General features: G+C 39.7%; 1 protein-coding gene across 10 annotated transcripts in view; it reads right to left on the bottom strand.

The window, feature by feature from the left end:
• Positions 1-19,563, bottom strand: part of magi2a (membrane associated guanylate kinase, WW and PDZ domain containing 2a) — a 273,490-nt gene extending 253,927 nt beyond the window's left edge. For all 10 annotated transcript variants that reach the window (XM_004548382.3, XM_012918390.3, XM_012918391.3 and 7 more), the window contains exon 1: positions 19,088-19,563. In XM_004548382.3, coding sequence (XP_004548439.1) covers positions 19,088-19,388 — 301 coding nt within the window. In that variant the 5' untranslated portion in view covers positions 19,389-19,563. The remainder of the gene's footprint in view (positions 1-19,087) is intronic.
• Between the last annotated feature and the right edge of the window lie 5,263 nt (positions 19,564-24,826).

Raw genomic sequence — 24,826 nt, 5'->3', positions numbered from 1 at the left:
AATCACCTAATTATAGTAAATTTATTTTTTGACTACTAAACTGGGTGTTCACTAACTTGGAAATTCTAGGATATCTGCACACCCACACTTACACTTGAATGTAATAATACTTAAGTGGCTGGTTTAGTCAAATAAAGCTTGTTTAATGGAAGACGCCCTTTCTAACCCACGCTGCTTATTTAGCTTGACAAGCAGGAAGACAGAGAGGCATGCAATTAACTATCCTGCAGCTACTCAGGCACAGATCATTACAATCAAGCGTGAGTCACTGACAATGCATTTTTTAACATAATTTCTTGTGTGTGTGTTACTATTAGCCTGCACCTTGTTTTTCTTGTATTATGAAAAACTACCACGGCCAATGAACGATCTAATCTAAGTGCCATCCAAGTGCAGAGGAACTGGGCACAGCTGAAGATTTGTCAGTGCGCCCCAGGGTGGCTGTGGCTACACTGTAGCTTGCCATCACCAGTGTGTGAATGTGTGTGTGAATGGGTGGATGACTGTGTATAGTGTAAAGCACTTTGGGGTCCTTAGGACCAAGTAAAGCGCTATACAAATACAGACCATTTACCATTTAGAAAAAAGGGCCTGACTGTTGTACAACTGTGACACATTTAAAGATTAGTCATCCAGCTGCTTGCCAAATAATAAAAGATGTTCTCTCTGAGGCTGAGCCAAGGCCAAACGCTATATTCCTTGCATAGTACAAAACAATCTGATGTAATTAAAAATATCTCTGTTTAAAATGATATGCAGTATCTGGGATTGATGCCACTCGTGACACACAAAATCACTTTATTGCAAGAATGAAAAATGGAAGACGCCACTGATGAAAATAACTCCTCGCTTCCTTTAAATGTGTCCTGTGAAAATACAATAACAGACTGTGGTGACAATTTAATCTCATCGCAGTTTTTTTTTTTGTAGTGAAGCAAAAAGACAACAGCAGAGTTTTAATGTTTTTTCAGCACACTGAACCATGCACCATCTCTCAAACAGACGGCAGTATTACTAATTCCTTTGGAGTTTTTCTTTTGCTCTGTTTTTAATACAATAATGTAAAAGTCAATTAAGTAGAAATTAGTACTTCAAATCACGTGCAAATAAAGAAATAAAAGCAAAAAAACCCCCCAAGCTGCTCAAGGATTTTGTGTTAAACGAAGCAAAATTGGTGGTCAAAGCTGTGTTTGTCATCAGATGTGCTGAGAAGAAAACAAGTGCAGAGTGTCTTCTCCTCTTGCTGTCTGTCAACACTCCTTCCTTCCCTCTTTTTTGTGCTTTTTCTGCATCAATTGAGCATCAGGTGTTTGTGTCTCTCTCATTGCCTCCTTGTCTTTCAGGCAGACCCGTGGAAGGCATGAATAATGTCTACGAGCACGGGGACAGCACGGCCTCTTCATCTCCTGTAACTATTTTAACATGCTTCTCTCCCTCAGCTCCCAGTGGATGAGATGAGTGTATGAATGCAAAGGATGGGGACAGAGAAAAAGGGTGATAGAATAGTGACAGTGAGAGACCATGCTGCATATGTAAAAACATCCCAGGAGTGTTGATGTGAGCTGGCTTAAAGCAGCTGGAGGTGACCTCGCTTCAGGCAAAACTAACATCATGGGTTGGGCAGAGAAATGTTGCTAAAGGGAAGCTAAAGGCTAGTATGAGAGTTGACAGGAATCCCAAAAAGTCAAAACTACATTCCGACAACACTGGTCTCAAGCTTATGAACCACTGGTGTGAAAGAGGAGAGTAAGACAGATGTGGTCAGCACACAGATTTGTTGCAACACAGAGACAGTTATTGAATGGACATGCTAATAATGTGTCTCCTTGTAGAATCTATACAGCTGGGCATTAAATCAATGTCTTGTTTACAGTCTTATTGCAGACTCCTTGTGTTGTCAGAAACTGCTGCTGTGTCAGTTCTGAACTGCAATTCTTCTGCACACACCACAGATAGATCAATATATCAGGTAGACACTTTTGTTTTCTTAATTGTATATGTGCTAAATGCCATCATTGGTCGAACAATACAGTCTACTTTGCTAGATTACACATGTAGACTGGCAATTGAAAAAAAGAATACGTATGTATATATATAGGGCTGTTCGATATAACAATATATATCAGTTGACGATATAAACTACAGACACTACAGACAGACAAGGGCTTGTTTTTATGCGTTGTCGTTATTTCCACATAAACCTTTCACAATAAAGCTCAAGATCCTGTTGAGACTTTTCAAAATAAACTGAATCACGTGAAAGATCTAGAGTATTTACGGATGAGAAGTAAAAAAGAGCCGGCAGGTGCTAAAAAATAAACCTTAGACTCAAACAGAACAGGCTTTTCCCCGCAGCACGCCGTGTAATAAATACTGACAAAGAAAACGGCGGCCGTTACAACCTATGTCTAAAAATGTATAGTTTCATGCATCAGTTAAAACACTCGACTCCAGGTACGCGACGCCCAGCTGGAAACACTTCCCGCAAGACGAGCTGCCTGAGATTCACAGAATTTACAGAAAATGTTACATTTTTGTGATTTATATCGTTATCGGACAATAGAATTCTTAATATTGGGATATGAGATCACGGTTCAGTTCGATACTTTGGTGTCACGGTTCGATATTTTTTCGATACAAAAAAATGTTCATGCCTTTTTAATTTGTCATTTATTAAAATTATAAATATATATTTTAACTCAAAAGTACAGTTTTTAAATTTAATGTTGCTGAAACAACAAAATAAAAAAATAAATCTATCTGATTGAGGAATCACTCATCTTTGGAAAAGAGAGTTTATTACAGAGAAATGGCTCTTTCCAAAATAAAAGCTATACTATACGCTTCTTCTGGGCTATATTCTCAGCAGCATATTAAACATATCAGGTCCCCATGAGGAGAATCATGTGCTAACGGCTGTCTAAATGACTCGGGTAAAGTTTGTAGCATGTGTGCTTGTTGTTTTTGTCTGCTTCCACTTGTATGAAGAAAGCTCCACTGTCTTCATCTCAGCTCGAGCTAAACTGAACAGTGAATGAGTTTAGACTTTCAGGAGGAAGACCTCAGTTAGCATGTTAAATGTCAAAGTTCATGACAGTAGAAACATACTTAAAGCATGGCTTGTTTTAGAAGGGTTGCTCGGACAACAGACATGGCAGCACAGCTTAGGTTTGAAAAAGAATAGGAGCAGAACACAAGACTTACAGATAAATGTCCTTTGGACAGATAAGACTAAAGTTGCAATGTCTGGCCATAATGCACAGGGCCACTTTTGGATAGCTTTGGATAGCTTATTTTGCAGCCACTAACCTGGACACTTTGGAGTCATTCAGTCAACCATGAACTCCTCTGCAAACCAAAGTATTCTAGAGTCAGATGTGAGGCTCTATCTGACAGCTAAAGCTTGGCCAAAAGCACACAAAAGAAAATCTACAACAGAAAAGAACCAAGGTGCTGCAATGAGCCAGTCAAGTCTAGAACTGAACTTGACTGAAATACTATGGCAGGAAAATTAAATTAATGCCTCAATAAACTGAAGCAAGAACGGACTAAAATTCTTCCATAATGATTTGGAAGACTGAGAAAAGCCACAAGAGAAAAAATATCCGTTAAAAATGATTCTGCAAGCTAAAGAATCATAGTGTATACTTTTCACAGGACTGCATAGTCATCTTTTGCAGAAGAACACACAGACAGACAGACATCGGGGAGACTGTGGCTCAGGAGGTAGAGCAGCGTGTCTACTAATCAGAACACTGGTGGTTTTCAATTTCTGATTGCATGCCAAAGTATTCTTGGAGATATTGTATATGTATATGTATCATGAACATCTGTTTGGTAGTAAGTCAGGGTGACAGAACCTGACAAAATGTTTTGCTGAGAAAAAGGAAGTAGTTCTGCTACTTATCCTCAAAAAAAGAAAAAATCTATTGTGCCCAAACCAAAAGGGAAAGGAACGACCCCAGATGGATACAAATGCAACCATCCTCTCTCTCACACACACTTGTGGTAAATAAAAAGAGCATTTGATCCTCGCCAAGAGATTGGCAGTGAAGGACAGAACGACCACCGAGGCACTCAGAAAGGCTTTAATCGCTCCATATCGATTGTTCCCTTTTTTTGGTGAATCAGCAACAACTGGTAAGGGCTGAGGAGTTTGCTTAATATTCCCTTCTCTCAGAGAGCAGGTCAGCCAATTTCACCCTCCCCAGTGTCTACGCTTCAAAATATCCTATTTAGATCTCATTTATATTCATACCACTGGCTGTTTGAGGATGTCGAATGTGAGCTTTTCCCTACATGAAATATGAAAACTTACAATATCTCCCTCTGCAAAATCTTATGGTATCCAGGGGGGCATCTATCAAATTTTGCAGGTTACACAACAGCAACTTTGTGATTCATCACGGCTTCACAACCAAAATCTGATGTTTTCTTTTGGTTCATCATCTGCCTAGAGGGCTGCTGGGTCTGCACTATTCCACTTTCAGAATTTGAGTGGCTTTTGATAAAGAAAGTGCCCAAAGGAGGCTGAAAATAAGCTCTGTGCAGAAAAAAAGTGTAAATATGACAGCTGTGATTTGTTGCAAAGATGAGGAGAATCGCCACATCTTTTGGACAAAAGAAGTGTCACTGAGATTTGACAATAAGACAGGTAGATATTTTATGATCAGTGAGCATTCCAGCCAAACAAACAACACGTCTAGTATCTCTCAAAGCAAATCTGTGTACATATACAGTATGAAATAAATAAACCATTCACTCTCTGGAGCTGAAAATACTGTACTTTTACACTTACTGTCAAAAAAACCCCCAAAAAACATCCACTACACAATACAGGCTCTCTAGGAAACAGATGAGAGTTGCAGTTCCTCTGTCTACAGTTCATTAAAATTCACAGACTTGCTGCAAAAACAGTCTTGCTAATTGCTGGATTACCAAAATCATTCATCAATTATTAAGCTGCACAAGCTCCCTCTCCCACCAGATGAGCACAGGTAAACCGATATCCTCCTGCTCAGACTTCACCTGTGTCTGGCACATAAATAAAAATCCTACTTAGACAGCATGTAGGTGTGTTAATATGCAAGACTTTTAGCCCATCTTTATTTAGAAAACCAGGACTAATAAACTCACCAATTCTAAAGTAATTCTTGACCTAAGTCTTGCCACTTGGTATCCATCTGAGTAATGCCTCCAGGCAGTTATTTGGACTGTTATTATGAAGCCACTAAATAAATGTATGAGGAAACAGCCAATGGTAACGGAGCCATAAACACAGTAAGTCAGAGACCATCCTGAACCAGTCACCCCTAAAGGGAATCTGGGTGCTCTTTTATTCTGCAGCTATGGGCCCACTTTACTCCTTAGAGGGACAAAAGTGCAGATTTGCAAGTTAGTCAATTAACTTGTAAGCTTTTTTTTGCATTTTTGTGATACTTTGAGGATTCATCTAAAGCCATTAGTTTTTACAGAGTCCAATACTTTGGCTTTTTACCAAATACCTGCAAAACCAATTACATTCCCATCATCCTCACCTGCACTGTCCATTGACAAAATCATATTATTCAGTGTGTTAAACTGCACTGTCACTGTGACCTCTTAAATAGTTTCCTGCACTCTCACACGAGTTAAAGGGAAAATAAGAATTTTACTTTCACAGAGACAGCTTCACGCATTCTTCTATAAATCAAGTTAACTGTAATTCAATAACACAAAGACACAAACGCACACAAAAACACCAGTGTACTCTGGTATCCAAATTTAAATAATGCACAGCACCACATATGAACACTATACACACACAAGTGTTTACAGCCTACTCATTGCTGAGTCCTTGGAATTCTTCAGCTTGCCACAACAGATGGTTGATGTTGACAACGAGGGAAAGACAGTCATGTGTGTGTGCGCATGCGTGTTTGTGAGAGTTTGTGAGTATGTTATCCTTATCGTTACCTGTCCCTAGAGGTGAGCCTGGCAGTCAGTGTAACAGAGGCAACAACAACAACAGCATCTCTCCACCAAGCTTCTGTCAAGCATGATTGGACAGGATGTGGTAAGTGGTGCTAAGGCTCCAGGGAGACACACATATATAGACACACACATAGACACAAACACATAAACACACACAGTGGAGGATAGCAGGTCTTTATGCGTGCATGTGATGTGTCTGTTTGTGTATCACACTGTCTGTGTTGAACTTGCTGGTGCTACTTTACACTCTCAGTGGGGTCTCTGACAACAAGACAGATGAGTCTGACTGCACTGACAATCATTACCACCCTCCCAACAACAGTGTGTGTCTCTGACTCAACACAACTTCTCAGGGATTGCCCAGCCCCATCTTTCAAAAGCCCAACAGACCTGCCACCAGTCCAAAGTCATCATCACTCACATCACTCATTCCATTGGCTGGGCATGCACCATTGACTTGATAGTGTCATAACATACCACTTTTCCCTTGAGCTATTGAATAGCCTGCATGGTGCCATGTTATAGACTGTTCTTTGGTATGGATTTCCATGCTTGAGATACAAGTCTGGAAAACATTTTTATCTTAACCTACAGTTTCTGCTGAGACCTGCTCTTTTTGTATGAATCTGCTTAACTGTCAGCTATGCAGCATGCACAGCTATATGTATAGTTGAAGACAGTGACTCAACTATTGCAGGAGCAGTCCTAATAATGGAAGTCAATATGCAACCAAAGACTTGTAAATAAAATTGGAAGGTTCAGAAAAAAAAATGACATGCCAAGATTTTAATGAACGAGCGTATCTTTTAATTTATGAATCTCTATTAAATTAGCCTCTCTGGCTTCACGCTGTCAGTCAGAAACAAATCATCTTTGCTGATGCAGAGTAAAAAGCAGACTGCAACAATTCAGAAACTGAGGCTGAATCCACGTTTCGTGTCCTGCTAGACACGAACCAAACTGCCGCCACAGCTGTTACTCCATTTCAACCATTATTACACTGCAAATAGAGGCAAGACTGGGTGTTGAGCAGAAGAGACACCGTGAAAGCGCAGGACCTCAGTGCATGAACAGAAACACAGACACATTAGGAGGATTATGTGACAGTAATGTCCAAGAAATGGAGGGATTGCTTCATCTCTATAGCTAAAGACCTCCGTCAGACAAATGTTGATGCTCGAGGAAAGTGTGACTTATTACACTTTTTGTGTTTCTGTAGACATATTTTTTCAACGTAAGTTAAAATAGTTTGGATAAAGGGCATGATATGCTAAATAGCAAAGCAATCATGTTCGTTATGCTAATTAGCCATACGCAGCTGTGGTGTTAACATGTGACCCAAACATAGTAGCCTTGTAAACGCAGTTGAAAAAAATATCCTGGTAAAAAAAAGAAATCAAAAGCTAACAAATAATGCACTTTATTTTTGTACAAATAAAGTCTATTTATTCAAAACTACAGTGCCTGAAAAATATGCAGTCACAGAGTGAGCAGTTAAGCTGCTGCTGCTCTGCTAGCATAATGCCACCCCTCCTGTGTAGATAAAAATCCCAGACTTTACTACCAAAGATTCAAAAAAAATCCTCAGGCAGACAACCAGGGAAACCAGTTTTGGTTTGGTTAAAATGTCAACACTAAAGCCTTGAAAAATTTTTAGGGTAATCCCAGGGAGGTTCCTGCATTAGGAAAACTCTACCCCCCACCCCCTCCAAGCCAAATCTGAGAAAAATATGTTTTTTCCTTTCAAGCGCTTGAAGCATGAAGGGTTTGTCATTTAAAGAAATTTGTCACATTAGCATAACCCTTTCTACTCTCTCTACCCTCTTTGCCCCAGTATTTCCCAAGCTGCTAGCTTTCTTTAACTTCCAAATTGCCCTAGCAACAGGTTAAAGGGTGGCTTTTAGGGCACATACAGGCCCAACACTACTCTTATACTACAGTAAATACTTGGTGTTGCAGTTTTTGTTTTTTATTTGATCTGTAACATTCATACATAATTCCCAAAAAGTTAATCAATGGCGGCAGTAATGAGACAAAGTTTGAGGCTCAACTTGAGCAACAAGATGAGAATGCTTGTTGTTTTTCTAACGTCTAAAATTAACTCTGAATTATAGAAGTTCACATTTAAAATCAGAGACTCGTCAAAGCCAGTTGTGGCCAATCCTGTGGGAACTCAGGTCTGCTACAACTTTGGCAAAAGCGTATTGAAAGTGACATGTAATAAAAGTGCTGGGCTGACAGACTGACCAGCACTGCTGTCTCTATAGAACCATGGCTGCTGCCATTTCTGACTTGCTAAAGCTCCCCAAGCTCAGGTTGCTGTAATGACTTTCTCTGCCACCAGCTAACACAAAGTGGACAACCAGCTAGCAGACTTGATTGGCTTCAGCTTACCTAAAAACGCTCCTACCTGCACCCCCAACACCACTAAGCGAAGCTCAATCAGCATACGGTTCTCAGTCACGCTGGAGTACAGCCACAGTAAGTGTGTTCTCACTGTAGAGGCAGTGAAAGATACAGTGACAGACTCCATAGCTGGCTGCATTAATCCTTGGTAAAAGCTGAAATAGGAAACTGAACTGGGACATTTGAGTGTGCAGGAAGGATAGAGTAAAAGCAGCAGTAGATGTGATATAAAGATAATTTACCTTGATGCTTCAGCAGGAGCATTTATGATTTTATTTTCATGCAGATTTCCCACTCATGACAGCTCTTTTTGCTCATGGATGTGACTGCTTAGAAACCATTCTGCATGCTTAGCGTATACCTGACTCCTCGCTAAGAAGCAAATAGCAAAAGACGTACTGAAATAGGTTAACATGATTGTGACAGAAACTACAGCGTGGGGGGTGAGAAGCCCGACAATGTGTTAATTTCTGCTTATCAGAACACTCGCCTAGAGTTGCATCAACAGCATCTGCCACTTTGTGTTAATTCTGTGAATTTAAAGTATTAACATCCTGCCCCCTGTTCTCACACAGAGCTTTGCATAGGCGAATCCCTCATCACCACAGCTAGCTGTTTCAGCATACATCACTGCTATGTTTTCCTCTTACTCAATGTGTACACAAATCACCAATCTTAATAGGGATCAGGAGAAGTGTTAAAAGAGAAACAACAAGCTGATAAGCTGCAAGCAAAAATTCCAACATGTATTGCACATTTCAAAAATCAAATTCCAGTTGCTCAAGGCATCGCAAGTCTCCCAACCCTGTTATTAACTCCTGACAGTTATTAACTCATTAGTCTTCCTGATATCAAGATGCATCTTCCGGGGACAGACATGGGTGTTCATTCAGTGACTTAGCTGTACTGTAAACAGCCAGCATACTCGTTCCTTTTCTTCTGTAAACTTCATGGTGAACAATTGAATGCAACATAATGAATGTCTGAACCCAGGAGAGAGACTCTGAAAATGTGCATCATTATTCTTTACTAGCATCTAATCCACAGGGGCCACAACAGCCACATGATGTAGTCTTAATGCCACTCTTACATTATCCATAATGTTCTGCTCTAAGCACAATTCATCATTTCTCTGGGAATGTAACTTTTCTCTAATATTCTTCTTTGTGTTTTGCGGACGTCCTAATTATGTCCTACAGGGCACACCTGATTGCTGATGGCAAACTAATCTAATCCTCACCTCAGAGACTAATAAAAGCCCTGCTATAGTGTGTGTGTGTGTGTGTGTGTGTGTGTGTGTGTGTGTGTGTGTGTGTGTGTGTGTGTGTGTGTGTGTGTGTGTGTGTGTGTGTGAGAGAGAGAGAGAGAGAGAGAGAGAGAGAGAGAGAGAGAGAGAGAGAGAGAGAGAGAGAGAGAGAAAAAAAAGATAATACCCAAGGATTTCAGTTGACATGAAAAATTAAAGACGCATACATTATGTAGGAAATTAAGTACTTAAACTCATAAACAGTACTCATGTTCGCCAAAAGAATCAAGATCCACGTTTTTAATTACAGAGAAGAACACGGTAAACGCTAACAATCCAGACAAGACATCCCAAGAGAAAGAGAGAACACCTTTAGAGTTGTGGCATTAGTGAAGCAGCAGAACACTGCAAAAGAGAACTTGATGTATTATTCAGAAAGGCCATGGACATCTTTTGGAGATCAACCATGCATGTAAGCCAGTCATTGACCCTGTTCCGTGACTGGAGGCAGAAAGAAGCTAAACAAAGCACAGCTTATTACTGTTTTATTGGAATGTAGCAGCCTCATTGTAAAACAATCAGGTGGCTACATTGCATTAAAGTACTTTAATTACTGGCAGTATGTCTACTTCAACTTGCTCTTCGTTTTAAAGCAAACAATAAAAGTTACATTTAAGGGTGTAAAAGCAAATCAATTAATGGCAGTGCAAAGTGTTTACCTGCTGTAATGCCTTAGTTGTAATACTATGTTACTTATTTCCAATAATTCAAAGATAGTGTGAGAAGGTGTGGAACGATTTTAACAACAACTTTAACAACAAAATTAAAAATCATTACAAAGGTATTTTGTTTCTCTGGCACCAAATGGGAAATAATTACATAACAAAAGAGAATTCAACACGAAAACAAAAAAAAATTTCATTATCAGTATTGGATGTCAGCCAAAGAGGCTTGTTTTTAGTTGAGCTTAAGGACAGGTACACAATTTCAAAATTGTTTTTCAAGACCACAGAGTCTTGACTAGTCACAGTAGTGTTATCAGTTCAAAATAGTCAGTGTAACAGATGCCACTGTGCTGTCAATGTTTGGAGCTGTTTAAAAAAAAAACTAGGTAGTGCTAGGTTATTCGCTAACGCTAGATTGCTTGGTTTGTCAGTTGCATCCATAAACTGTACTGATTCATCATACTGACAGAGTTCATCTAATTAGCTACAGGATCGTGCAAAATTATTGAGCCACCTCTCATTTTTTATATTTAGCTAGGAGAATTGTAAAAAGGCGCACTGATTAATTGAAACTAGGGCTGCCACAAACGATTATTTTGATAGTCGACTAGTCACCGATTATTTTTGCGATTAGTCGACTAATCAGATCATCATCCATTGGACGTACAGCGTACAGCTTATTGCACCAGCAGCATCTGCTCTTATATAACTATCATTAGCTTACAGCTTTAAGTGTTTAAGATCTGTGCTAACTAAAAATAAAGACAAGATGATAGTTTATTAAACTTCACCGAAACAATCTGCAAATTTCATTAAAATTTAATAAACTCCTTGCTATCTAAAATATAACAGGACACCGGAATAAATTCTCGAGCATCTCACACTTCTGATAATCAGCTGTCTGCTTGACGTTTATTCAGCCGTGTAAAAACTATAACTTTAATCTCAGCCAAACCGATTCACTCAGGAACAAATAAAATACTGGAAAAAGCCAAACAATAACATTTTTAAGTTATCTAAGTGACTTATATATCATGTTTAACCTGAGTAGCGAAAGACAGCGGTGTGTTTGAAAATGATCTGCCAGGAGTCCGGTGCTCTCACGGCACTAGTGAGCCTAGCCCCCGGCTAGCTATCGAGCTAGTGGGTAACAGACGTCTCCGAAAACGTCGGAGCGCTTTTGAAAATATGTGGTGTCTTGATAAACTGAGCAGATATTTGAAGTTTACACAGCTACATTCTCGCCTGAAAATATGTTAAACGTTTATTTTGTGACCCAGAAAGAATAATAAGAGTAACATTAAAACTAACTAGCTGCCGCCATTGTTGGAAACTGAGCTGGGCTGCGCTATGAATTCTGGGACACAGCTTCTTCTTCTTCGGGGTTTAACGGCAGCTGGCATCCTTGTACATGCAGTGCTGCCATCTTCTGTTTCAGTCCGTTATTACACTCTTAAATCCTACTACTCATTCCTGCGTCTTTTGTGATCTTACAAAGCTTCAAACGACGCGTCGACTATTAAATCAGTCGTCGACGATTTTGATAGTCGACGTAATCGTGACTAGTCGACTAATCGTGGCAGCCCTAATTGAAACATGTGCAAACATACAGTAAATGCAGTATATAAGGCAATATTGCTTGCCTAAGAGGTCAGGCTTTCTTTTAATTTCTTCAAGTAGTCTTCAGTAATAGTTCTCCAGGCCCTTTGAAAGACATTCAAAGCTCATCTTTGGATGATGGCTGCCTTTAGATGATCCCATACTGCTAAAGTAATGTTGAGGTCAGAGCTTGGGAGGCCAGTCCATGATTGATAGGGGTTCATTGTATGTTTCTCTAGTGTTTGGAATTATTGTCATGCTGATAAATGAAGCTGTTGCCAGTCAGATGCCTTCTAGATGTTATTGCATGGCGGATCAAAATCTGACGGTATTTTTCTGCATTTATAATTCCTTAAATTTTGATAAGAGCACCAACAACACTGACCGAAATGCAGCCCCAAAGCGTAACAGAGCTTTACAGAAGCCTGTAAGCACAAACTGTTGTACCTCTCTCCTGATCTCCTCTGTACATGCTGAAGATGATTTGAACCACAAATTTCATAATTTGGATTCATCACTCCATAATACCTGTTGCCACTGATTTTCAGTGCAGATCTTGAATAATTTGGCATATCTCAGCCCCTTTTCCCCAGTTTCCTCTCCCCTAATAATGGTTTCTTGACAGTCAGTCTTCTATTGAGACCGTATCTGATGAGGCTTCAGCAAACCACAGATGGATCAAATAAAAGGTGAGATGTATGCAGGATTTAATGGCTTAAACAAAAAAAAAGAGTGGCTGTCATATACAAACACTGGACTAAAAAATTCAGTGAAAGACCAGCTGATGTCCAAAGAGATATCTTGAAAGATCATCAATAAAATCTGGGGACTGTTCCCACAACAGTTTCTTTCTGGCATCTTAGTTTAACACTTTTCCACAGGAGTTCAACTAACAGACTAATAACACATTGGATTGTCCCTTGCCAAAACCAAACCACAACTTTGACGCAACGTCCAAAAACCTGAATGGTCCATAACATTTTAGACATAATGCTCCAAAATGCACCAACGGCACACAGTAAAGAGGTCCAACTTAACACCTGTCATTTAACTACAGTATCTAAGTGGAAGAGCTATAATACAAGCCCCACTCATGGGTCTAACATGAGTCTGATCCACTTTTGGAGCTAGCTTTATGCGGCACCTAGAGGGACTGCAATTTTTTAGCACTTCCGCTCTGGCTTCACTTTTCAGCTTCTGAGATTGCCCCTTGTTCAAAACCTCAAATACCAAGAGTTTCTCTCTGTGAGCAAAGGTTTTGTTTACAGCTGGGTTTGAGCAAAACCTTCAGCTACCCTCAAGTACACTGCGAAAACAAACAACGCTCAGAATTTCAAAGCTTATTCTACCCACCCATTATTATGGGATGTTGCTCATCCTTGAATCATATTTGGGTTTATAAATGCAAATTTCTTTGTTAAAAAAAACAACAACTAATAAATAAATAAAAACACACAATAATGAATGAGAACCCAATAAGTAATCTGTCAAGCATTTCTGAATGCGAGGTGCACACTACATTAAGAACAAGGACATCAGAGAAAAAGCTCTGTTTACAGTGTAAACCTGGCAGGTGTGCCTAGAAGCAGATCATCCCCTGCTCTATGCTATATGTAAGAAAGGAACACTTCAGGCAATGTCTCACGCTTATTCTACTCATAACCGGGATGGATCTTGTGTTAACTTTTTGATCAACTGATACATTATTTAGTCTAATGGAAACCCCTTCAAATTTCCCAGAGTCCAGCTTTAAAATTTGCCCAAGTCAGTGAAAATCCAGAGGCATTCGGGACGCTCTGCAGCGCATCTAAATTAGTTGTCTCTCTGTTGGCTCTGCGATAGACTGGCAACCTATCCAGGAATGGATGGAATAAAGAATTTGTAAACAGACACATTTACACATCTTTAACACTTTTATCTGAGGATAAGATCTACACACTGAAGCACTAAAGCCTGAAAGTTCAGGTGAAAATCTCAAAACACTAAATGGGTAAGTAGTGCCTTTTCATGTACTGTTGTCATAGAAACATTGTTACCATGAGGCGCCACAGACTAAGACAAATCTTCTCAAAGTTAAATGCGTTTAGCGGCTTAAAAAGAGGGAGAGAGAAAGAGGCAGAGAAGAAATGTTTCTGTAATACTTAATATAAAGGCCACAATCTCAGATCACACACAAAAGCTAGTCCTGATTTGCCACATTTATCTAAATAAAAAGAAGAGGGTTGCATTTATGATTACAGGTCTTATATAATAAACTCTAGACCCTCGAGGAAAGCTGGCTCTGAGATTAATAAACGTACGCTACAGTGGAGCTTGAATGTTCATAATGCCTTTAGATTTTTTTTTTATATTTCTGCATAAAACATTATCAGCTGTAATGAATGGAAATGACACATGTGAGGGTCAAGAAGATTTTGGTCACTCTTGCCTGTCACCTTTTGAGAATTTTCCTGCACTCCTTACACAATCTATTCCATTTTGGGACATTGCTGGTTTTCCTTACATGAACTGCTTGCTTCAGTTTCTATTCGATTAAAGTCCGAATTTGGTCGTTCCAAAACATTCTTTTTTACTATTCTTTGGCAGCACAACCTGTGTACTGAGGGTAGCTGTCTTCCTGCATGACTCACTTTGTCTTGAGATTCATTTCATGGATTGGTGTCCTGACATTTTGTCTTAGTATGGTATTTAGTGGTGTCTTCCAAATTGATGGTTCCATCAATGGCAGGGGGGTTCGAAACAGGTCTTAAACCATGACATTACCACCAACGCGGGATGCAGTTCAGATGTCTTCACCTGTCACAGAATGAAGAGTTATTGTACAGCTTTACAGAGAACAGTAGGAATGATTTCCTTAAGCATTCTTTATGGCAGCGAGGTTGAATCAGTCTGAGGGAGAAGGAGCTCCCGTTGCCTCACAAGTGTGGAGTGGGTGTCATGGGTTGTTCATGATGGAGAGCAGTTTGTTCAGCGACCTGCTGTCCCTAACTGACTCAAACGCCTCCAAATTTAACCAATGATGCTTCCAGCCTGGTGGATTAGTTAGTTGATTGAAAGTAGTGTGAAGCAGGGCACTTTGGAAGTGTTCACACTTCTAGAGTAGTAAGTGCGCAGATATAAGCTCACAGTATTTACCTTGTCCTTTATTCCATTTCTAAACTTCTTAAGTTTTTTTTTTTCAAGCTGCTCGACCTCCTCTGATGTGCATGCCAACAAAGTAGGTTTTGAAAATGACAAGAGTGCATAAATTTAACTAAGTTATTTTCTCGGTTATAATTAGAGTACCATCTGGAAACTATGTACTGACATTTTTGTTTTTGTTTATGCGATACCACTTGTCATATTTGCTCAATCCAGCATGAAAGTTGAATGTAAATAGCATTTTCTTCATTTTTGTGACCTGGTAAAAAGTATTACACTTTTTTTTTTTTGCATTATTGTGAAATATAAAATATATACATATCACTGCTTTAACTTTTTTTCTGTATTTTAGACATCTTTGACAAATCAGTTCAGATTGATCTTGTAAGAAAAGCCAGTGAAGCTTTTATCCTTAATAGCTTTTATCTTTAATGTTCTTTTTTTTTTTTTTTTTTTTTTTTCTTAAATGACACCAGAAACAGCAGTATGCGACATTACGTGATGGCAGAGCTTCAGTTCATCCTTTGTCTTTTTTTTTTTTTTTAATAAATAGGACAGGGGGAATGAATGAGAGAAAGAGGGGGAGAGAAAGAAAGAAAACCAAAGGGGAGAAGAGACGGTGAGAAGGGGGGGGAAGAGAGAGAATAAAAAAAAAAAAAAAAAGAACTCCTGGGTCACCTGTATGGAGAAGAAAAAAAAAAACAAACAAACAAAAAAAACACACAGAGGAGACAGCAAACAACAAAGAGCAACATAATAATAGAGAAAACAAAGCACCATCACAATAAACTAGCTAGTCATAGATATCAATATTTACTAAATAATAAACGATATTGTGCAGCACGCAAGATAGACAGCGCACAGTGTGCTTTGAGGTAGCAGCCAAGAAAGCTTTAGTCCGCGTCTGTGAATACCCATGTGTGCATACCATATCTTTAATGTTCAAACATGACCTCAGATTTCAAAGTGTGAAAAAAAATGCTGGAAGTTGGCCGACAGACCAGAATGCTAAAGTTTTACAACAACAAAAAAAGAAGAAGAAAGAAGAAGGAAAAATCCCAGCGCTTAGACCCAGTGGGGATGTCAGGCTTGGTTGAAACCCTGAGGTTCTTGTCCCATGCTTTCAGTTCCTTTCTGCAAAAGTTCTATTTTAGCCTGAAAAACATTGTTTGAACAGCCTTATGGGTTGTCCATGTGACCTTTTCTTAAACTGCAGCCAGGACTCCTTCATGACCTTCTAGAGTACTCCTCACCTCCCTTTTGGACTTTTCTTTATTGGTTAGACATTCCTGGAGAGGACATTATTATTATTCTATTTTCTTAGTTTGGACATAATGCCAAACTTATGCACAAGTTCAATAAAGAAGTTCTGTATTTGCTCATTCCTTGCCACTTTTTCAGGCCGTCCAACACAATTTGGTCCTCATCACTCTGAGAGCCAATCAGAACCTCCTCAGTGCGCCTTAAATCTCAGTGCTCTTCTAATATTCTGCCTTTCAGACTTTCATACATGCAAGCCAGAACCTTTCCCTCTCCATCTCATCCTGGCCAAGGAGAGATCTTCATCCAAGTCTCCACCCGCTTCATCTCCATCACCACCAGTGTCTAGATTCTGACTGAACACACCTCACTCCAAGCTCATTCTAAAATTTACAGTTAGATCTTGATGTACAGATACGTTTGTAATACTGAATCATTTCCTCAATGACTGAACGACCAGCTGACCTCTTTTCTGTCTCTCATCTGTTTAATACTACTTTAATTAATATCTATGCACAAATACAGACATTTCTAGAGTTCACCAACTTTCAAGCAGCACGTGATAAACAAACAACTAACCATAAAGATAAAAAAAAAAACTTTCATTACACAGTCATATTACCATATAACATCAGAACAAGTGGACTGAACTGTGCTCTCTGACTCGCTCTGCTCAATAAAGAATCTACTGAGACAGATTATAGGAGTTTATGTGCGTCTGCTTGAAAGTGAAAATATTTATTATTGAGCACACAGCTGCAAGGGCACTGCAAAAGCCTGTTTTTCCCTCCAAAATATTTACTTAATGTACATATCAATCATGATAAAAAGAGCTCAACACTGTAAACAACCGATCGCGCAAACACGAGCACAGCTATGGGGAAATATCAATCACTTGGAAAATTGCTGGAGGATATAAATATTTCATGAAAAAAAAGTTAACATTTTAATTTGGTATAGGCTTGGCTGCCTTTTGAATAAATCCCTGGGGTGACGATGAACACACACACACACACACACACACACACACACACACTGATACACTTATGCAAGCACACAAGCTAGGACTTTGATCCAAAGCTTCTTACAGGGTTTCGCTGATTTTTCACCCCAAAATGAGATCCCACAGATCCCGGTCCCGGCGTACAACACAAGACACGGAGAGTCATTAGCTGTTGAGATCAAAACCACAGACAGCCAGAGGAGCGTGTCCGTGACATAAGAGCTGCACATCCGGAGGACAAAGCTGACAAGAATGAGATGAGTCTGAACCAGGGACAAGTTAGGAAATTCTTTTTGACTTGTGCTCTTTTTAAAATGTGTGTTCTGGCTACTCCATATACTGCAAAACCAAACATTTCTTCAACAAACTATATAGCCTCTGGACCACATAATCACAGCCTCATGTGTATCCAGCGCAGCTACTACACTCACTTAAGCAATCCACAGCACTTCCCACGTAAAAAAAAGAAGCCCTCTGTAGTAATCCTGTGCAGGGGGGCTTTTGCTGTTTCATTGCACCGAATACCAAGCTAACGGTGACCTTATCATACTTTATGATATTTTTCATTTTCTGTGACACAACTATAATGTTGAAATAGGGACTCTGGGATTTGCTCTAATATTTATAAAATTTCCCTTCCAAATCCAATTTAGTCCACTCAGTGAAGCACAAATTGGATAATAAATATTGCATACTTAAATGTGTGCTCTAAAGAAAAAAAAAAGAGAAAAATTATATGTAATTCAAAGGTTAAACTGAAAATATAGTGCAATTTTCTTTTATTTAAGAATCTGGCAAGAATAGCAGAGGTTCCATTTGGGCAAATGGCACATGCATTAAATGCAAAAATGACCAGTTCTCTTCATTTATGATCATCCCCGCAACTCCATGTAGGCGTCCATAAATGGCCAGCAAAATTACCCCAAAAATGACACAATCCTAACAGCTTGCTATTACAGACAAACTGACTAAAACTTATCAAAGTCAGTCCTGATTAATTTTCTGCCAATTAAATAATTGCTTATTTTTCTTCCTCTTTTTTGTTTTTAAATCAGGACATAAAATGTCTCAGTAATTTAGATTTCTAAATATAAGAAAGATCATGTATGACTGTAATATTCTGCTGAAATAAATGTGTGTGCAAGGCTCAATCCAATTTAATCTGATCCAGCATCTCACATAATCCACTGTTTATATCTGTGGTATCATGCCAAATATATTGGATTAATACTTTGTTACACTACTGCAAGTACAGCACGCCTAAAGTAATCCATATCTGTAAGCTAGTAGCTGGGTTCAAGGCTGAAGGAGTTGGCGCAATACTTGTAAATGACTTCTTATGAATTATGAATAACACTGGAATGTGTTTTCTGACTGCCACAACTGTAACACACCCCCTAACTCGGACGAGTGCCAAACACATCAGGAGCACACCACGACCAACACAAAAACACGCCACAAACACCTCTTAGATAATCGTTTCTATACGCCTAATAAGTGTAGCAACAAAATAACGGCATCATTATAATATATATGTGGCAAGTATGTGATTTATTTGCATGGTTTACTGTAAGTATGGAGCCTTGGGGGTAAGCGCATCAGTTTTGGGAAACAATAGGTGCTGTCAAAAGAGAAAAGCGCGTTGAGGGGGGGAAAGCTAACGGTTTTCAAAAAAGAACCGAAAGAAAAACTGCGACATGCGAGAAAGTTGCGCCGAAAGCTTACAAACCTCACCTTGTTTGACACACTTGAGTCGGAGGGGGTCTTTGCTGTGCTTGACCACAGCATGGACGTCCCTGGTGGTGAGTCCAGCCACAGGGGTATCATTGACTTCCAGCAGGAGTTCATCCTGGAAGAGTTTGCCGCTATGGCAGACCGCTCCGCCCGGGAGAAGCTCGCCGATAACCGGGAACTGTCCATTCTCTGCGCCGCCCTTCAACTCCAGCCCCAGTTCCCCCTCCTCATTCCTGCAAAGGACACTCTCGTGGACTTTGTTTGTCCAGTGGTTCTTCTTCTTCTTCAGGGTCTTGGACATGGCTCGAAGAAAGGGAAAATCACATGAGTGCGGCTGTGGAAGAAGTTTTGTCGCTCTCGGAAGTGCCTCAGTGTCACGGCAGCACTGTAAAGTGATCGGTTTCAGTGGTAAACGCCAGCTGTATCCATGTCCTCGCACACACTCACGCGCACAGCAGCTGGATCATCAGCCTGCCTTTGCAATAACTGAGAGCTGCCGAACTTGTGCCGCCTTCAGGGGATATTTTAAAAATCGGAACTCACACGATCGCAGTTTATGCAAACACCATCGCGAACAAGAAAAACGCAGTTTAGGAGAATTTACACTATGTGAATAAGTGATTGTAAGAAACACTACACTTAAAATTTGATAAAAAACAAACAAACAAACAAACAAACATCTGTGTAGATAATGATTAGGTGATAATGATTAGCTCCTGGAGAAATATAGGTGGTTTTGTGTGGTGATGTAAGAAGTTATATTATTAATTAAAAAGTTTGGCATTCTTGTTTTCTATTGTAGGACCTTAACTAGTAAAATGTAGAAAACAAGACTCAAACCAATTGCAATCTGACTGCATCTACCAGCAGAAATGCAATAATATGCAGTGAGATATAGTACTTGTTCTTAATGATAAAACTAGATTATACTTTGTTATTATTTCACTTTAAAAACTTTGCTGACATGTGCAATAGAAACACGTCATCTTATTAAATAAATCAATGAGGCAAATCAGTATTTATCGTTGTAAAACCTTTACTTGCATTCCACACATTCCAAAAAGGAAGTTCATCTTGAGCGCCAAGAATAAAGCGCTTAAAACTTCTCAACTTCGAAATGCACAACATTACCAGTGTCATTTGAAAGCGACATCCAGCTTTGACCAACCCAACTGACCCGGAAGTGAAAGCTGAAGAAGGAGGAGAGAGACAAGGGTTTTCCCAAAATCCAGCTTTCCACGAAAAGAAAAAAGAAAAAGGAAAGAGGGGGAGGCAGAGCAGCGGTATTTCCACTGGCATGGCAGCAAAGAAGCGCTAATAACAGGGGGTTTCAAACCACAAATATGTCTCTTCTGTTTGACACTTGTTTACAGACACTTCTAATACTACAGTTTTAAAATAAATGCGAAGTATCTGCCACAGTGTAGCCGGTGAGACCATAACTATAACTTTAAAGATGTGATCATCTGAGTCTACTCAAATTTCTTTTTTCCTCCCCCAGCATCATTGCGATTCCTTTCTCCTTAAACATGACTCTGCTTCAATTAAAGTCTCCTTCTGGTTTGACAAGAAGCTTTGAGGGTGACTTCAGTGTGTTACTTGAATTGAAGCCCCAAACACATTTTTTTTAACATTATTTTCAGGTGAAGTTGAAGGCAAGATTGTATTTACTTGAACAGCCTCGAGGTCTTGTGTGACGTTTATATTACGGAGCATTTTCAAAGGCTGCAAGTATTTATCAGCTGAGAATTCCTCCTCTATATTGATACTCAGATTTCAGAATCATTTGTTCCCTCTAACGGCATTTATGATCCGCTCGCTTAGTTGGTTTGTTGTAGGCCTAATAGTGCTGTCATGCACCAGAAAAAAATGGCTCTTAAGTGAAAATCCCCTTGTGTTTATCTCCGACTAGAGGAAAGGGACATAAAGCAAATGGAGAATTGGCTGACTATAATCCGTCTTCAAACAAGTGTGTGTTGTGGGTCTCTCCGTCACAGCACTGACATCCTCCAGTCTGCTTGGTGATGAAGCCTTTTCTCACGTAGTTACTGATCCCATTCTCAGTAATGATAGTTTGCCGCTTTGCTGCCACAACTGTATAGATATGCAAAGATAATTGCTATTCTACAATGCAGAGTTATCAGTCATTCTTAATCCTTTTCAAAGCCTTAAAAATAGCATTTTTCCCCACAAGGAAGCATTCCAGTAATGACGTGAGATAAGTGCCCTGTTTTAAACCCAAAACGGCTTCCTCTTGTGTCATGATGTCATTTATTCCACCCAGTTCAAGGAAAGGTTGTTTTTAAGACTTTTTTTTAATTCATTCATTCAATTAACTGTTCAATAATGTTTTCTCCATATTGCCACTACTTGTAAAATACCAGTAAAAGCTGATGGAGATATTGATACTGACAGCAAAGGACTCGATCATTAAAATGTTGTGTAAGCAATTTTAATTGTTATAAAAAAAATTAATAAAAAAAAAGAAGAATACCCTGGTAGCTGTAAGTGGATACTGAGTCATGGCAGCCTTACAGTGCATGGTCTCCGCTGCATCAATCTGGTAGTCTGGGGAAAGAAGATGAGCCAAATCTGGCAATAACTACAATAACTGTATGGGAGTGTTAAACACAAAAACAGGGGTTTTTGGAGGAGGTTTCATTGCACCATGAGCAGGCAGATTAACTCGTGTCCTGTGCAAGAATGGGACTTTCATGGAACAAACAAAAATAGATGGAGCACTCAAAGTAGTGCAAAGCTGCACAAAGAGCAATTCATGAAGGTCATAGGAGTCAAACTGAAATGAGGAGTGCTGTGTGGAAGTTTTTTAGATTTCTCTCATTTCTTTACAATTTGCTTGCAATGAGCCATACTTGAGTTCTCTGGGCTTTCTGAAGATCTTTTAAAGTTTTCCTTTGGACACTGTCTGATTTTTCACTCATTTATAGTCCAGTCTTTGTGATCTTCTCACTTTGTACTGGTGGATCAAAGTCTTTCTAGAAAGCACATGTTTGGCAACAACCTTTTTTTCAGCATGACCTCAAAAACATGGCCAGCGCAGTAAAAGCATACCTGGATAGAAAAACACATAATGGACCGCTATCAGTCACGGACTGGACTCTCTAGTGCCTGGACCTAATCGTTACTGAAGCAGTGTGGGATCATCTTGACAGAGAACGGAAGAAAAACACAAAGGCATCCAACCTCAAAAGAAAGATCTTTGAATGTCCTTCAAGAAATCCAGAGAGCTATTCCTGAAGACTACTTAAAGAAATTAAAGAAAGCTTTCCTAAGAGAGTTCAGGCTGTGTTGAAGATTAAAGCTGGGCATACTAAATATTCACTTTCAAGCTCATTACAATCATACAGACTCTGTTCTTGTATTTCCATGTTTGTTTGCACATCCTCCAATAAATCTCAGCACCTATTTTCTTTTTTATGAGTGATGGTGCAAGACACTTGCATAGTGGCTGTCCAGAAGTTCTTTGTTATAACTCGTGCAATGAATGTGCTTTTATGTAAAATATGAGATGCATAAGTCCCGTATAACTAAGAAGATTAATACTACTCTTATCTTTATGTCAAAGCTAAGCCAACTTTGGAATCACTATCCTGGAAGCAGTCGGAGACAAATGTAGTAATTCCCTGTAAAAAAAACACTTTTCTTTTTGGTGTAAACGAACTACAGATAACATTATAATTTCTGAGCTAGGGTTGTTTGCATGGATTATGTTACCCATGGACACTCATCATAGCTGTACCTCCACACACAAGAAGGCACATGCAGCAAGCACAAGGCCTTGAAGCACGTGTTATTCTGCAAACTCAACTTACCTTCAGCAAGGATGCAGAAACACATACTTTATCGTCTAAATATGTAAAAATATGTACATTTAAACTTTTCCAGGTTCAAAGTCCAAGAACAAAAACACGCTGAGCAAAATTGTTGAGCAAAATAAGGAAATGCACATCTGAAGATATAGTTCCACAATGGACATCAAATCAACATTGTTTTGCAATTAATTTTTGCTCAAAACAATCTTTGCTGTCCTTGAGTCATGATGACAGTAAAGCAGCAGACAATGCTCTGTTGTCTCCTCAGCGGGATTTGGAGAAGTGCCTCTGCATTCCAGAGGTGGGAGCACTGCTGAGTGAAAATTTAAAAAAGAAGAAGAAAGAATCCAAACAAAAGAGAAAGGGAGTATTTTAACAAGGGTAGGAATTCTGGAGGCAGTGTTTGAACAAGGAGAGGAATGCTCTGCGCGTGGCAGAATAAGTGCCAGGGAGGTGAAGAGAACAACAGCCCAGGAAATGAAAGGACTGGAAAAACAGTGTGGGATTAAAATGAGTTAGATGTGCTGGGTGGGCTCCCGCCTGCCACACTGAGCCTTTAAAAGTGGATTGAGGAAAATGGGTTTTTACAACAAATAATGTATATGTTTGGAGAAGAGCATTTTCAAAATTCCTGTTTATGTGATCGTTTTCCTGGAAGCACAAGGCACAGTACACAAACAGACACTTCCTGCCTTTTCTACAGATTCAGATTGCAGGAAATCATTCTGTTCAGCCATCAGTCACATCTACACGACCAGATGGGAGTTCATTGGCTCAGCCAGTGATGCTGCCCCTGGGATTGTTACACTGCTCTGCTACATGATGTAATGGTTATGACAGGCCTTATTGCAAGATAATTAAAGCTGGTCAGGAATAAAGTGAAACTGCCTGACGATGGCTTCCACCGCCAATGAAAGAGGAAGTTAATATCCACTCTGTGCGAGCGAACGCTGCCGTTCCAGCTCCAGCTGAGTCATTCTTGGTGATTTGGCAGGTTGTTTTACAATGTCACGCTCCGTACAGGAATGAGTGAATGACTGTGTGTGGCCACTTTGTCTTATTCAAGCCCGGTCAATCTCAGGCATCTGACCTGTTTACTTTGCTGCCATCTGTTCTACCTCGCAGCACAGAAAAGATTCAGTCTGTCACTCTCCGTCTCCTGTTGCTTGACCTCAACTGAAAAAGAAGTGCCAAGAGATGTTCAGCTGAATCTCATACACTGCCGATGTCATGGGGAAACGCTGTGAATGCCGAGAAAATGTGGAGGCAAAACAGGACATTGCAAATTTCCCAGATCAGGTATGTTATGATATATTGTTTAAAAACAAAACAAAAAAATGCTAAATTAATGTATTGAAGTCAACGTATTTAAAAGTAACTCCTGTGTGCTAAAAGCTGCAGCTTCCGACCATTTTCCACGCTTGGTTCCCGATGGGTTTTTTTCTCCTCAAGAGGATATCAGCAAGCAATGGGTTATCTGCGGAAGCTGTTATATTCTGGTCTCATTCACAACACACTCCAGAATATCTATTTCCTACCCAACGGGGTAGTAAGTTTTATTAACAAGTCATGCGACTCAGATTGGTCCTGTGCCATGTACAACAGCAACATACATGTCGTGTCCAAATTCATGGGCTGCATCCTCCTGAGGCTGCATTTGTAGACCGATTACGTCACAGCGACGCGCCGAAGGCTGTCCAAATTCGTAGACTCCTCTGAATGCAGCCGACAAATGCGTCCTCCTTTTCCCCGAATTTGAAGGATGGGTCGGGTGAGTCCTTCGTGGCCTACCATATCCCAGAATTCATAGCACGGCCCAGCCAAACTCCAGTTTCCAACAATGGCGGCTGCTACTAAGTTTTAAAATTACTCATACTAATCTTTCTGGGTCACAAAATAAACTTTT

Source organism: Maylandia zebra, linkage group LG17 (genome assembly GCF_041146795.1).
Source record: "Maylandia zebra isolate NMK-2024a linkage group LG17, Mzebra_GT3a, whole genome shotgun sequence".
NCBI classification, from domain to species: domain Eukaryota; kingdom Metazoa; phylum Chordata; class Actinopteri; order Cichliformes; family Cichlidae; genus Maylandia; species Maylandia zebra.
This window is presented reverse-complemented; position numbering and strand designations above follow the sequence as displayed.